Source organism: Paroedura picta, chromosome 14 (assembly GCF_049243985.1).
Source record: "Paroedura picta isolate Pp20150507F chromosome 14, Ppicta_v3.0, whole genome shotgun sequence".
NCBI lineage: Eukaryota > Metazoa > Chordata > Lepidosauria > Squamata > Gekkonidae > Paroedura > Paroedura picta.
In genome coordinates this window covers 20,677,890-20,692,943 of record NC_135382.1, presented here as the reverse complement: position 1 = coordinate 20,692,943, position 15,054 = coordinate 20,677,890, and the positions used below count along the sequence as shown (strand labels likewise).

Below are 15,054 nucleotides of genomic sequence, written 5' to 3'. Positions count from 1 at the left end.
ATACCAGGCCACGCTCTGCTCAGCTCCTTCTTTCCCTCTCTCTTTTCTGTTGTTTTCTGAGAAACTAAGGTAAATGGGTTCCCTTCTCCCAGATTACCTTAAGAAATAATCTTTGGCTCACAACATTTCATACAGGAATTAACATGGTTTTAGCAGGACAAGCAGCAGCATGGGATTCACACAATGGGATTCAGCCTAGGGTTGCCAGCTCTGGGGTGGGAAATACCTGGAGACTTTGGGGGTGGAGCTGGTAGTGGGCAGCATTTGGGGTGGGGAGGGACTTCAGTGGAGCATAATGCTATAGAGTCCACCCTCTAAAGCAGCCCTTTTCTCCAGGGGAACTGATCTTTGTCACCTGGAGATGAGCTGTAAATATTTAGCATCCCTAAATCAGCCCATTCACTGCAGGCATATCTTCTTCCCCACAGGGCATAGCAGAACCTATTTTCCCTCTTCCTCCACAGGGGATCGGGGAGGGGGGGGCTCTGCACACCTCTTCTGTCTAACCCTCCAGCCTATGCTCATGCAGGAAACAAATTCAAACTCCTTGAATGAGGGGGAAGCAAGACGTAGAGATGGGAGGCACAGAGGACTGGGGTAGTGTAATGCTTGGGTGCATGCAGCAAAGAAATGCCCCAAAGAGATAGATTGATTGATTCCCTGTAGGGACCCAAAGTGGCTTATGACATGGTCCCCATCTCCATTTTATCCTCACAAAAACTCTTTGGGGTAGGATTGACTAAGAGTGCGTGTCTGGCCCCAGGTTACCTGGCAAGGTTCTGCAGCAAAAAGGGGATCCAAACCTGGGTCTCCCCAGACCCCAGGCCAACTCTTTAATCCTGCTGCAAGCAGAGGCCGGGCCCTCGGATGGGCTGGGTTGAGTCTGATCACTTCTGTCTCCCGTAAAGCAACCTAAGCCAAGCTGAGGGTTGGGAACAAAGTGCTGTCTTAACTCTGGACAGGAGCAAAAAAGGGGGGAAATCCAGCATCGATCAAACAGCCTTTGATAGCTCTCTCTTAAATTGCCAGGGCATGCCTGGAAACAAACAGAGCAAAATCTAATGAATACACAGGACTATGAAGAGAAAAGGGGAGGGGAAAAGAACAACATGAAAGGCTCCTCTTGGAAGGTGTGGAGTGCACATTCCACGGGGAGCTCCCAAGTAACAGACAAATCTGCTGAGAATTTTAAGTGTGCCAGAAGTCTTTGGGTTTGTTGTTGTTTTTTAAGGGGGTGGGTGCTATCGGCTTTGCAGCTCTCCTTTGAATTCAGCCTGTCAACAAGCAGCTTGAGGTATGGTATGCAGGGTGCAATACAGAAGACGAGATCTTACGTTATGGGGATTTCAGTGTCCAACGGTGCAGTCCTGATCAGAGAAACCCCTCTCTAAAGCCATTGGCTTCAACAGACTTTGAAGGGTGTAATTCTGCTTAGAAGAAGAAGAAGAAGAGTTGGTTCTTATATGCCGCTTTTCCCTACCCGAAGGAAGCTCAAAGCGGCTTACAGTCTCCTTCCCTTTCCTCTCCCCACAACAGACACCCTGTGAGGGAGGTGAGGCTGAGAGAGCCCTGATATTACTGAAGAAGAAGAGTTGGATCTTATATGCTGCTTTTCCCTACCCGAAGGAGGCTCAAAGCGGCTTACAGTCTCCTTCCCTTTCCTCTCCCCACAACAGACACCCTGTGAGGGAGGTGAGGCTGAGAGAGCCCTGATATTACTGAAGAAGAAGAGTTGGTTCTTATAGGCCGCTTTTCCCTACCCGAAGGAGGCTCAAAGCGGCTTACAGTCTCCTTCCCTTTCCTCTCCCAACAACAGACACCCTGTGAGGTGGGTGAGGCTGAGAGAGCCCTGATATCACTGCTCGGTCAGAACAGTTTTATCAGTGCCGTGGTGAGCCCAAGGTCACCCAGCTGGTTGCATGTGGGGGAGCGCAGAATCGAACCCGGCATGCCAGATTAGAAGTCCGCACTCCTAACCACTACACCAAACTGGCTCTCTGGCACTGCAAGTCTCAAAACCAGAGAGCGTGTTTTGGGCATCGCTGCCCAGCATCAAAGCACTCCCCTTTTCAGCTCTCTGCACATCATGGTCCTCAAGCCTCCGTTAGAAGAGCTGCCGTCTGGCGCCCTCAACACATGCGTGTGCAAAAAGAATAAGAATGCATGCAGGGAATCCGGATTCTGCACCTTGTATAAATTATGCAAACAGAACAAATCCACATGGCCTCCTGTTCTGCATAATTTATCTTGGCTTTAGTCCTGGGGAGGCACAGCATCAGGCGTCCACCCATACACTTCCAAATGATACCTTTGCAGCCGAAAGGGCTGGCAACTGGCTATTTTTAACCAAATGCAGAGATTCCAAAGGAAGCTGGGCTTGGCACCCAATACCACATCCTGTGCTCTCACCCTCATTCCTGCCAAATTACAGAGGGCGCATCCAACCATTCCCAATGCATGAGGCATTCCGAGGCTGGTTCGTAAAGTCTAAAGAGAACGGCAGAAGCCTGAGATGGCTGGCGCTTCCGCCATCGCTATGTCTCTTGGGTACACAAAGCAGAGCTCATGAGCATTGGTGACTTCTGGGTTCTTCAAGCCTTATCCCATCACTTCTAAAATCATGGGAGGAGCAGGAACAAAAACACATTTTGGGGCTCTTCCTTCAAGTCCAAAGCTGCTTTCTGGTCAGGTCATCTCTAGGTAATCACCTCATCATTTAATCGAGTGGAAAAGAAATTTAACCAGGGGAAAACAGCTTAGCCAAGGTAGCAGACTTGCCAGAAACACAACAGCGTGTTGTGTTGAGAAAATCACAATGAGAAAATCGAAGGTAGTTATGAAAAAAGGAAGGGCCAGTATGAGATGGATTGACTCCATCAAGAAAATCACGGCCTTCAGTTTGCAAGACCTGAGCAAGGCTCGTAATGTTAGGACCCTCTGGAGGTAAATAACTAATGCAATCACCATAAGGCAGAAGTGGCATACACACATATACACATATATTGTACCTCACTGCATTGATTTTGGCTGAATCTCGGCAAGAAAGATGTTAATGAATACATTTGGGTACTAGCCTCTCTCTTGGTTGATGCTGAGAGGTCCGTGGTGTCTGAGCTGACACATCCAAACAACATGCTACACAATAAAACACACGGCATAACTTCCTAAAAACCCTAAGGAAGCTGGCCCAAGCAAGGACTTGGATAGGAAACCACCAAGGAAACCCGGAGTTGCTACTCAGAACCAGGCAATGGTAAAACCATCTCTGTTAGTCTCTTGCCCTGAAATCTCTACTGGGTCACTATAATCAGCTGTGACTGGAGGGCATTTTCCACCACAGTTCAGTTGCTCTTCTTCCCTGGCAGACAGCCCCAGAAGGGGACGCTAGGAGATTACTGTTCCCACCTATAGCCTCTGTTTTACAGGGTACCACACAGTTCCAGGCTTTAAGACATCTTTCTACTCAGGATACTTTTATTTTGCCCTACTTCCAAGGGCAGAGTCCTGGTTCTCTCTATCCTCAGAATAGTCCTTGGAGATTATGTTGAAAATGCATTACAAGCCCAAGGTCAAGCAGTGTGCTTCATGGCCGACATAGGACACCTGGAGCCAGGTAGCCCTGATCTCAGGTTGACCCTTACTACTCCACAATGGCTCTCAACCAATCTACATGAAACCACCATTATCAGAAGACAGAGAGCAGTTGAATGCCTTAAGCCAGGGGTAGTCAAACTGCGGCCCTCCAGATGTCCATGGACTACAATTCCCATGAGCCCCTGCCAGCTGGGATCATGGGAATTGTAGTCCATGGACATCTGGAGGGCCGCGGTTTGACTACCCCAGCTTAAGCAGTGTTTAGGGGCCGGATGGATGCAGACGGGAGAAACAATAATGTTTAACCCAGAGACAGCATGGCGTAGGGGTTAAGAGCAACAGACTCAAATCTGGAGAACTGGGTTTGACTCTCCACTCCTCCACATGAAGCCTGCTGGGTGACCTTGGGCCAGTTGCTGTCCTCTCAGAACTCTCTCAGCCTCTCACAAGGTGCCTGTAGTGGGGGAGAGGAAGGGAAGATCATGGAAAACCGCTTTGAGAGTCTTTAGGAGAGAGAGAAAAGTGGGGTATAAAGCCTCAACAAGATGGCATGATCTATTGTATCAAGGGCTGCAGATAAATCCAGTAAGTGGGGTGTTGTGTTTGTGGTTCTGCCGAGGACTGAGCTTGAGGTCCAAGGCAGGATGGAAGCAGGCAATGTAATTGACCAGTGTGCAGCTAGATCCCAGCTGCTGGATCCAGTCAGTTTAAACTGAAACTGACCATCAGCATTATTTGCAACTGTATATAAATTGGGTTTTTTCAGGGGGTTCTCTGTTCAGTTTTGCCTCTTCTTACACCATGCTCAGATCTCATTAAACAGCTGGTTGAACTCCTAATGGTCCTGGCTTCCTTGAACCCATGGATTTAACATGGGGTACGAAAACCAACTCGTCTCCTTCTAATCCAGACGTTGGTCAGAAGCAGAGCCAATCCAGGATCATGAGTACAATCCCTATGGGGCTCCCTCTGGATCTGCTAGAGAACACAACTCTCCTGGCTTGAGAAACAGGCAAGGAAAGGATCAGAGGTGCTCGCTTCTCCAGGTAGCACCAGCCTTCCCACTGCAGCGGATCTAGTCCAGTTTTAGATACGGGCTCTGGAGGGCTTTTAATAGAAACTGAACTCAGTTGCTAAATATTTTTTAAAGATTTTGCACTGCTACTTTCTACCTACCCCACCATCTTTGATAAAGGGACTAGCTAGATTTATGTTCAAAAAGGACGGGGGGAGCTTTTTTATAGCAGCGGTTTAAAAAAAAATTATTCTCAGCTGTTGACTATTTTTGCAGCTTTCTAATATTTTAAATATTTTATGGCTCCTGTGTGCTGCTTTGGGAGCTCCTCATTGATATGACTTGTGTGATAAACTATGACAAATTGCTTTAATTCTGAGAACTGTTTGGGCGCCTGTCTAAAAGAAGGCCAGGGCTAAAAACAATCCTTTGATGTGTTGCGTGAAGTTCTTTTTCTCAGTCTTAGAGACCTCCTGCCAACCAGCTTCACAGGGTAGCCCAATTATGAGAGGGGCAGAAAAGCTTCCATCCACCACATTCAGTTTTGCAAACATCTGTCATGTTCCTTCCCCTATTCAAATGCACATAGTCAAATACACAGAGAACAGGCCTGTACCATTACAGTGTAGTCAGCTACTGACTGCAGCTGCTGAAGAGCTTTGCTGCATCAAACCAGTAGCCCAGCATCCTGTTTAATCTAGTGGTCAGCCAACTGCCCTGGAGGGCCAACAAACAGAGCGCAGGGCCAGGATTCTCCCGTGATGCTGCCTCCTAGCACTGGATCTCCAAGACTGACTGCCCCTGTTTGTGGAGGTTACAACTTCCTTAACTATCATAGGTAGATGTATTTTCCATGGAACTGTCTTCCCATAGCAGCCTCTGCTTTTTTCACTCTCTACTCACCAACCCCATCAATCTCACCGGGTGCCCCATTGTTCTAATATTATGGGAGAAGAAGAAAAAGTTCTCTCAAGCCACTTCTTCCACCAGAGTTTCCTTGCTCAGAATACCGCGCTTCTTGCTGTAGGTCTTATTCTGTAAGCCGCAGAGGCACGAGGCTTCCAAAGGCAGCAACTGCAAGGCCCTTCAGTTCTGAAAACACAGCATTTCTCAAGTATCCTGCACCATGCTCACTATTGCAAAATCTACACACCAGCAACAAAACTGGCCTGCAGGATCAGGCCAAGAGGCCTGTCTAGTTCAGCCTCCAGCTAATAGGCAACATGCTTCCAAGTAGAGCACAACCAAGGCAGTCCCAGGAACTGGGAATCAGGTATACTGCTCTTGGATATGGAAGCTGCCAACATTTGAACCTCCAAGGCCAGGCCATCTGACCACAAGTTCTTCTGCTGCAACAGAAGAATATGGGCCCCGATATGCATTTATGTCTGCCCCAAAAGCCTCACAAGATGACTTTTCATGTTGCACAAATCAAAAGAGTGTGGTGGCTTGACCCAAAGAGCATCAGTGGGAGTCCTCCGTTCCCTGCAATGGAGGTGGACTGCACCTTGTCTCAGTTGCTCCTCTCTTGGATGAAGCTGTCCTCTCTGTCTAGACATTAAGTCCTTTTGGCATTTGGGGGAAAGCAAGCCGTGAGCAAAGGAGTCTAACCTGAGAGCTGCAGAAAATGCAGGAAAGGCACCTCACACCTCTCCAAGAGAGGAGGGAGTCTACAGGTGAAACAGTCCCAGGCAGTGCCGAGACCCGCCACATCACCAAGTACCCCCAACTCAGGTAGAAAAAGCACGTAGGATGAAAAGCACTTAGGATCACAGGATGAAAGGATGAAAAGCACTTAGGATCACAGCACTCTGATGCAACACAGACAAAGCCACTGTGCCTCAGGGAAGGCAGCCTGGGTCCCACTTTGCTTTCCTTCTCAAGGCCCAAAATCTGCCTCAGTGCTTCAGCAGAGCCTTCCCTGCCTAAGCAGGTGAGTAGAGGCACCGGGCGCGATGGGGAAAAAAGACTGGTGACTTTTTTTACCTATAGGGCCGGCCTGAGTGCACACCACCTGTGACTCTCCAAAAGTCCTCCCGCCTGTCTTCCAAAAGCCCTGCAAGGGATTCACAAGATCCCCACTTTTAGCAGGCAGAATGCAACTTGCAAAACTTTGGGAAAGCAAGTTTACACCTTTCATAAATACCCAGGAGCGATACATGATGGGACATTTGTAACAGCTGACAAAAGCAAGGTGCAAGAGTTGAGGCCCCGCAAAAGTCCTTGCATGAGTGAAGTGTCGCTTCTTTGACATCCTTGCGTGAAAAGACCCTGCATGAATAAAGTGACTCTTATTCAAAGAAAGTCACTTTATATGAAAAGTGACACTTTGAATAAGAAATCTGGTATACGCCATGGAAGGCAGAAGGCCACCTACCCATAATGTGGGCAGGTGTGTACACAAACATAGTAACCTTTTAAATCTTCAAAGTTATGCAGAATGCCTCCCTACTGACCACTTGAAGTCCTTAATCAGGTGCTTTTGTCTCTTTTGTACGGCTATATTGTTGTGAAAAGTTTTAAGCAGAGGGGTCTTTTTTAAGGATCCGAGACCAATGTGATATCCCAGCCCTAACCTCTCCACCTGAGTCAAAAAAAAAAGGGCCTTCTTGTCCTTCTTGGTACTTTCAACAGACCTGGGAGAAATCTCTTGATCTCAGTGGGATATTCAGGAACCAAAAAATGGCATCTTTAAGACCAACCAAGTTCTATTCAAGATGTGAGCTTTAGGGTGCACACATACTTCCTCAGACAATCTGTGTCTGTACACAAAAGCTCTCACCTTGAACAAAACTATGTTGGTCTTAAAGGTGCCTTTGGACTCACATTTTGTTCTGCTGCTTCAGACCAACAGGACTACCCACAATTTGTCCCCACGCTTGGACCTTGGAAGGTGACAGTCCAATAACCCCCGGGTCAAGTTCTTCCCTGGCTGCCGCCTTCCCTAGCCAGAAGCTAAATCCTGGATACCGTCCTAAGTGCAAATGGGGTCTCCCTGCCCCGGGCAGCCCCCCAGTCCTCCCCCTCCTGCACTCACTCACCGAAGTATTCCTTCTTGATGTGCATCTCCAGTTCTTTCTCCAGCTCCAAAGTGAGCGCCTCCAGGCGCCTCTCCGCCGGGCTGGGCCCGCTCTCCCTCGACGGCGTGACCTGGTAAGGGATCCGGAATTTGGCGGCAGCCCCCTTGGAGGCGTAGGAGACGGCGGCGGGCTCGGGGCCGAGGGCCGCCGGCGACTGAGCGTGCAGCCGCGGGTAAGCGTCCGGGGTCGCTTGCTCGGGGGGCGGCAAGAGCAGCATCAGGCCCTCCTCGGGCAGCATCGACGTCCGCGGCGAGGGCAGCTGGAGCTCCGGGTAGGCGCCCGTCGAGCCCCGGGAGCTTCGCGAGCTGCGCGAGCTGTGGCTGGAGATGCTGGAGCGGGGGCTGGCCAGGGACGCGCCGCCGCAGCCCCCCGACGACGCCGAGGCGGCGGGCCCGTGCCGCGAGGCGGCCGCCTCCAGCTCGGCGGTGCCGGACGACGAGGAGCGCGGGCTGATGTGGCGCTGGTCGTAGCCCATGCTGATGCCGCTCGTGCGGTTGCTGCAGGGCTTGCTGCCGCCGCCGCCGTCGGACGAGCTGGTCAGGCTGGCGCGGGGGCTGGAGTGCTTGCTGGTGTCGCTCGCCGTGCTGGCGTAGCTGGAGCGCGGGCTGAGCGCCGCCTCGACGCCGCCCGGCGCCACCAAGCTGCCTCGCGGGCTGGCCACAGGGCCGGGGAAGCGGCCGCCCGTCTCCGCGCCGCAGCACGTCGAGCCTCGCGGGCTCGCCCCGCTGCCGCCGCCGCCGCCGCCGCCGCCTTTGCCGCGCGGGTAGCCCTCGGCCGAGTAGCGCTTGTAGCAAGGCAGCGCCACCTCGGAGCGCGGGCACGGGCCGTCGTCGCCGCCGCCGCCGTTGAGCGAGCGCAGCGGGAGCAGGCACGCCGTCGGAGCCGCCTCCGCCGACGGGAGCGCCGGGTAAGGCGGCGGGGGACCCAGGGCGGCCGCGCCGCCGTTCAGCTGCCTCTTGGCCCGCGCGTCCGGCTCCCCCGACGGCGCCTGCTCCCGCCGCCGCCGCCCGAGCCCTTCTTCGTAGAGGGACAGCTCGGCCATCAGCTTGCTGGCTTTCAGGACGCTCTCCTCGTACCTCTCCATGCCGGCCCGCGCCTGCCTGCCTTCCAGCCGGCGAACTTTGCAGCAGCAGCAGCAGCAGTCCCGGCTTCCCGGCGCACGCTCGCCCTCCGCCGCCGCCTCGCTTGGCGCCCAGGTGCCTCCCGGACGGGGCGCTCGCTCACCCCCGAGGCATCCCGGGCGAGGTGGGGCGGGGCGAGCGGGCGGAAGGAGCGCGGGCTGCTCTGGGGAGAGCTCCCCCCGTCTCGCCAGCCAGCCTCCCCGGAGTTGGTCGGCCAGTCAATGGCGCGCTGCGCGGAGGAATTTGCACTTCGAGCTTTTCCAGCCTTCTTCCCCCCCCCCTTACTTCTCCCGCCTTCCTTCCACTCCCCCCCCCCCAGGTTTGGCACCGAGGGCCGCTGCGAAGGGACCGATCCGCGGGCTGGCTCCGGAGGGCGGGAAAGGAGGGGACGGGGCGGCCCGGGGGGCGGGGGCGAGGCGTCCGGCGCCGCTCCGGCCTGTGCGAGAGGCCTTTGTGCGGGCAGGGAGCGACGCCGGCCGGGGAGGGACTTCTTTGTGTGGGGCAGGAATGCGAGGAGGAAGGAGACGGGGCGCTGCGTCCCTCTGGAATGTGGTTAATACTGAAGCCAAACAATGACTTTAACCAAGCCCGGGGGGGGGGGGGGGGAGAAGGAGCCGCTCGGGAGCTGCCGCTCGCAACTGCCCCCCCCCTGCTGCTGCCGCCGCCGCCGCTTTGCATTCCCTTCATGTGACTTTGCTTCTGTTCCTCTGGGGAGGGGAGGGGAGGGGAGGGGTCACTTGAAAGGCGCGGGCGAGGAGAGGTGGGGTCCCTTTGTGCTCCACGCGCAGGCAAGAAGCGCGGAGAGCGGATCCTGGCTCCAGCTGTCTTCCTCTCTCTGATCCCCCCCCCCCCCGACGTGGTCCAGAAGGGAGTGCGAGCCATTGTCCTGCCCGGGATGATGCGCTCCCTCAGAGGGCTGCAGGGGGTGAGCCAAGGTGATGCCCTGTACTGAGGGTGTTTTTCACCTTGCCCTGGCTGCCTGGGCAGAAGTGGCCCTGGGGCAGGAGAGCAGAGCATCTGGCACGAGAAGTGTGGGTTCCTTTTGGGTGCCACACGACCCTCTGTGGCATCCCGCCCCTCCTCAGCACCTGCCATGGGAAAACACACACAGCCTATTACAGAGAACATAAACACCTGGGAAGAGCCCTGCTGGACCAGACCAGTGGTCTCCCCAGTCCAGCATCCAACCAGTTCCTCTCTAAACAGCCAACAACGGGGCATAGAGGCCGAGGCCTTCCCCTGAGGTTGCCTCCTGGCACTGGAATAACCTGAGGTTACCTGCCTCCGAGATTGAGATTTCCTTTAGTCACTATGGCTAGCTGCCACTGTTAGACTCTCCTTCATTAATCTGTCTAGTGAAATTGGGGTCACTGTGGGTGGGCAGGTAGTTGTGTGTTCCTGCATTGTCCAGAGAGGTTGGACTAGATCAGGGGTAGTCAACCTGTGGTCCTCCAGATGTTCATGGACTACAATTCCCATGAGCCCCTGCCAGCGTTTGATGGCAGGGGCTCATGGGAATTGTAGTCCATGGACCTCTGGAGGACCACAGGTTGACTACCACTGGACTAACTGACCCTGGAGGACCCTTCCAACTCTGTGATTCTGTGGTTCCCTTTTAAATGCTTGTGTCCGTCACTACATTCTCTGGCAGTGAATTGCACTGTTTAATTGCTTGTCCTGAAGGTGCACTGTGTACATTCAGGCACAGTTATGGCCTTGGAGGTGTGCATGAAAACACATATCTTGAATAAACCTTGGTTGGCCTTAAAGGTGCCCCGGGACTCTAAATTCGTTCTGCTGCTTCAGACCAACCCGGCTGCCCGCTTAAATCTATCTTGTTAGAAAATATTGTAAAGATCAGAGTTGCTTGATTGCCCGTCAGGATGGACGAGGATTGATCTCTGGCTCCTTCAGGGGCAAAGAAAGTTGTTCCTGCAGGGACAAAGAAGAAGAAATATCCTTTGAGGGAGAGGCTACAAGGCCTACTAGGTATCTATGGTCATACCTGGAAAACTTTTAGAGGTCTTAATATCTTTGTGGTGCTCACAAAAGCCCTGTTGGGTCAGGCCAATGGTCCATCTAGTCCAGCATCCAGACCCACACAGCGGCCAACCGCAGGGCATAGAAACCAAGGCATCCCCCTAGGGCGGGGGTAGTCAAACTGCGGCCCTCCAGATGTCCATGAATGCTGGCAGGAGCTCCTGGGAATTGTAGTCCATGGACATCTGGAGGGCCGCAGTTTGACTACCCCTGCCCTAGGGTCTCCAGTGTGTGCAGCTGCAGAGGAATTGCTCCATGCTTTTCTAGCTCTGATGGAACCACAAAGGGGGGGGGGGCACCTTTCTAGCATTGTTCTGCATTAACCATCTCCTTCCCTGGCCTGGGATCTGTTGGAGGACTCATTGAAATCCATGTATCCCCGATGCGGATCTTCCAACAGTCGTGTTGCTGGGAACTCAATTTCCAGGCGTGGCCAGGCCCAATTCAGATCAAGGGCACAAGGAGAAGGAGCCTGAGCCACCCTATCTGTGCCGTGTTAATGATTTCAGCCTCAGGCAAACACTCTCTGCCTGTTGCAGAAATTTGCATGCCTGGCCACACAGCAGTTACCTCAATAGGGCAAATAATGGCTGCCTGGAACTGTTTCAGATCTGGGAGGTGGTACAGGGCTGCCCATGTGTCACAGTCCTAACCTCAATCAAGACCTCGTGTGCCCAGGAGCTCAGCTGCAAGCCCCAAACTCCCAGTGCTGGTCTCAGAATGTCTTTGTGGTGCCCACAAGAACTTTCAGAAGACCCTGCCGGATCAGGCCAATGGTCCATCTAGTCCCCCATCCTGTCTCACACAGTGGCCAACAGTTCTTCTGGAGGGCCCACAACAGGGCAGAGGGACTCAGCAGATTAGTGCTTCTGAATATGGAGGCCCTTTGCAACCTGTGAATCGGCCCAAGTTTGGAGATCTGAAGGTGTTGCTTTCAATCGGATTTTAAAGTGGAGAGCTTTTATCTCTCCCCACCACAATATACCACTCTCCATTAAGAACAGCCAACTGTTTCTTCTTCTTCTTCTTCTTCCTAAGCCCCTTTCAGCACCCAGCTTTCTTCTCCATTTCCATGGAAGCTTCCTGCGTGATCTTGGGCCGGTCAAACCATCTCAGCCTAACCTACCTCACAGGATTGTTGTGGTGGTGGTAAAATGAAGGAAAGGATAATTATATAAGCCATGTGGGGTCCCAATGAGAGAGAGAAAGAGAGAAAGAGAGAAAGAAAGATCCATTGCTTATGGAGCCAACTTGGTGTAGTGGTTAGGAGTGCGAACTTCTAATCTGGCGATTCCCCACTCCCCCACATGCAGCCACCTGGGTGACCTTGGGTTGACCACAGCACTGATAAAGCTGTTCTGACCAAGCCACAATATCCGGGCTCTCTCAGCCTCACCTCTTTCACAGGGTGTCTGTTGTGGGGAGAGGAAAGGCGAATGTAAGCCACTTTGAGATTCCTTCTCGTAGAGAAAAGTGGCATATAAGAACCAACTATTATTATTGTTGTTGTTATTGTTGTTATTGTTATTGTTATTATTTCTCAGACCATTCTGCTTGGCCCATAGCCTTGAACCTTATTTTTTTTTACTCTTTGGGAACTTTTCTGCTGCCTAGGTCAATGGAAGGAAGGATCCTTCTGAACCAGGCTTTTGACATTTGTCCATGTTCCAGGGGGAGGAGGGAACCCTGCATACTTCAAAAGCGCAACAGCCTTCAATGTTTAATTAAGTATAATAACATGTTCCTGGCATTGTACTAGGGCCCGGCCTGCTATGCTTGCTCCTGAGAACAGCCCCCTACAGGTGTAGCTTCCTTTGAAGGGGGAGGGGGCAGCCCTAACCATTTTACAAACAAAAGATCCGTCTGATTGCAGGATTCACAATGGATTTTGCTGCTTCAGTCTGAACAGGGGCCAGGGCTTCCTCTCCAAGGCCTACAAACCAGAGGTCTTCCTTCCTGGCTTACCTGTGCATATATATGTTGACAATAATTGGTGCTTATCTTCAGATTAGCCACACTATTATTTGGTTTCCAGGCTGAAACCAGCAGCCTTGAGGAGTATTGTTATAACATTAAGAAGAGAAGTGAAGAACTCTGCAAAAGTCAAATATCCAGACCTTGTTATTTTATTAGATCTAATTCTCAACAAGGCTCCAGTTGTGGACCCTTAAACCAAGGGACTGGGGCCATGTGCTATCACAGTTTCATTACAATGCTTTGTAATGTCATCTGCTTGTGTCATCTGCCTTACACTATGTCATCTCTAGAATCTCCACGGGTGAAGGTGGATATAAATAAATAAGTAATGTACTGCTAGAAAGCGTTTTTCTACAGATAACCCGCCCCCCTGCGTTTGCAGGCAAATATTTTAAAAGTTTTAAAAATGACTTTAAAAGAAGAATGGATTATTTATATACCCCACTGGAGGAGTTCCAAAGTGGCTTACAAACACCTGTCCCTTCCTCTCCCCACAGCAGACACCCTGTGATGCAGGTGGGGCTGAGAGAGCTCTGACAACTGCTCTGTGAGAACAAACCCTAAGAACTGTGACTAGCCCAAGATCACTCAGCTGGCTGCATGTGGAGGAGCAAGGAATCAAACCAGGTTCTCCAGATTAGAGTCCACTGTCCTTAACCACTGCACCACACTGTCTCTTCCAAGCAGAAGAACATTGTCCACGTTTGCAGATTCAACATAAAGGTGCAGGGAGGGAAGGTGAAGTGGTGGGGTTGGTGGTTCCACATCTCCCAGGAGTTTCTCATGGGTCCCTGTGGCAGCACTCTTGGGGGAAGGAGTGAGGAGTGAAGACCACCACTGCCTGAGCCAGGCTAATAGAGGTTACTGCACTTCAGACCATCCAGCTAGTGAGTGGAGGGTGACCAAGGAGATAAAGGATAAAAATTCTCATGGATCTCACTGCTTGTCACCTCCAAGTAGCAAAAATGTAAAGAACAAAGTCTGGATCGACAACAGCAACATTTGAGAACAAAGGTATTTTATTAATTGGAAAGATTAATGTTCTGCCTTTCTGCCATTTGATCTCCAAGACAAATTATAGAAAAGTGAAGACAAGCTTGTAACTTGGAATTAGTAACTCTTTAGCTAATGTTATGATCACTGTACTTGTGCAGACTAGCATCTCAGATCTAAGCACCTCCTCTTGGAACCAGTTCCCACTGGAGTTCAATTGCCTAGAAAATGTAGAGGAAGACAAGGCGAGAAATGCTTAAAAGAGAAAGGGGAATTTAGCCTAATTCTACTGGTTTAACTTGCTGAAAAACAGAACATGCCTGTAAGGAAAATAGGATTCTAGGAGCATCTGGAAGGCCCCGTTTTCTCATCAGGCATAGCTAACTCTCTCCGGGGTCACAATCAGTGAAAAATAGTTCTGGTGTTCTGCACGTGAAGCTCCTTGGGCATAGTACTGACTGGCCAGTGCCTGTAACATCACCAAAATCCCTCCCCCCCCCCACCTGAGCAGCTGTGCACCACTTAAAAGGGATTCCTTGTTTTTAGTTGAAGATTTGAATGCTTGAATCTCCTGGGGGTATCTAAAACAATTAAGGTTCACTCACCATTTGCCACCTGGAAGAGACCTATGATGGCCTGTAAAATTAGTAGCAGAATCACCAGGAACAACGCAACTGGCACTGCAAAGGTGAGGCAAAGTTGAGCTCACCCCAGGGAAGGAAAAATGAACCTTGTTTCGAATGTTCATTGAGGATAATGCCCTATTGAGGCTAATGTGGAAGATTCGACAGTGGGGAACAGCAATAGAAGGGATGTTCCAAAGCAGGGGTAGTCAAACTACGGTCCTCTAGATGTCCATGGACTACAATTCCCATGACCCCCTGCCAGCTGGGCTCATGGGAATTGTAGTCCATGACATCTGGAGGGCCGCAGTTTGACCACCCCTCTTCCAAAGTGTCCTAAATATGCCTATTACATTTCCTTTCTTGCATGTTTAGCAAAATGATGGAATAACGAGGAGCAATGTCAGAAAGAGAAGGGGTCCTGACGTTCGGAGGAAACCTGCAGCCTGAATTCTCTGAAGCCTAAATTTGTGGAACCGGGGCTGGGGGCTGGGCCATCGCTGTGCTCAAAACAGTTCTCTACGAATGACCTGCCCAACATGCTTAAAGAAATAATTTCCCATCATTTCCCACAAGCAACCGAGGAAGACAGTAAATGAAGTTACAGACAG

General features: G+C 51.5%; 1 protein-coding gene across 4 annotated transcripts in view; it reads right to left on the bottom strand.

Moving 5' to 3' along the window:
• Positions 1–9,098, bottom strand: part of WTIP (WT1 interacting protein) — a 65,466-nt gene extending 56,368 nt beyond the window's left edge. For 2 of the 4 annotated variants that reach the window (XR_013226472.1, XM_077309666.1), the window contains exon 1: positions 7,651–9,096. Coding sequence is in view for 2 of the 4 variants with exons in the window: in XM_077309666.1 (XP_077165781.1) it covers positions 7,651–8,773 (1,123 nt within the window). In the remaining 2 variants the exon portion in view is untranslated. Of the gene's footprint in view, positions 1–7,650 lie in introns of all 4 variants that reach the window. The other 2 variants (XR_013226473.1, XM_077309667.1) reach the window with 2 other exon arrangements.
• Positions 9,099–15,054: the final 5,956 nt, after the last annotated feature.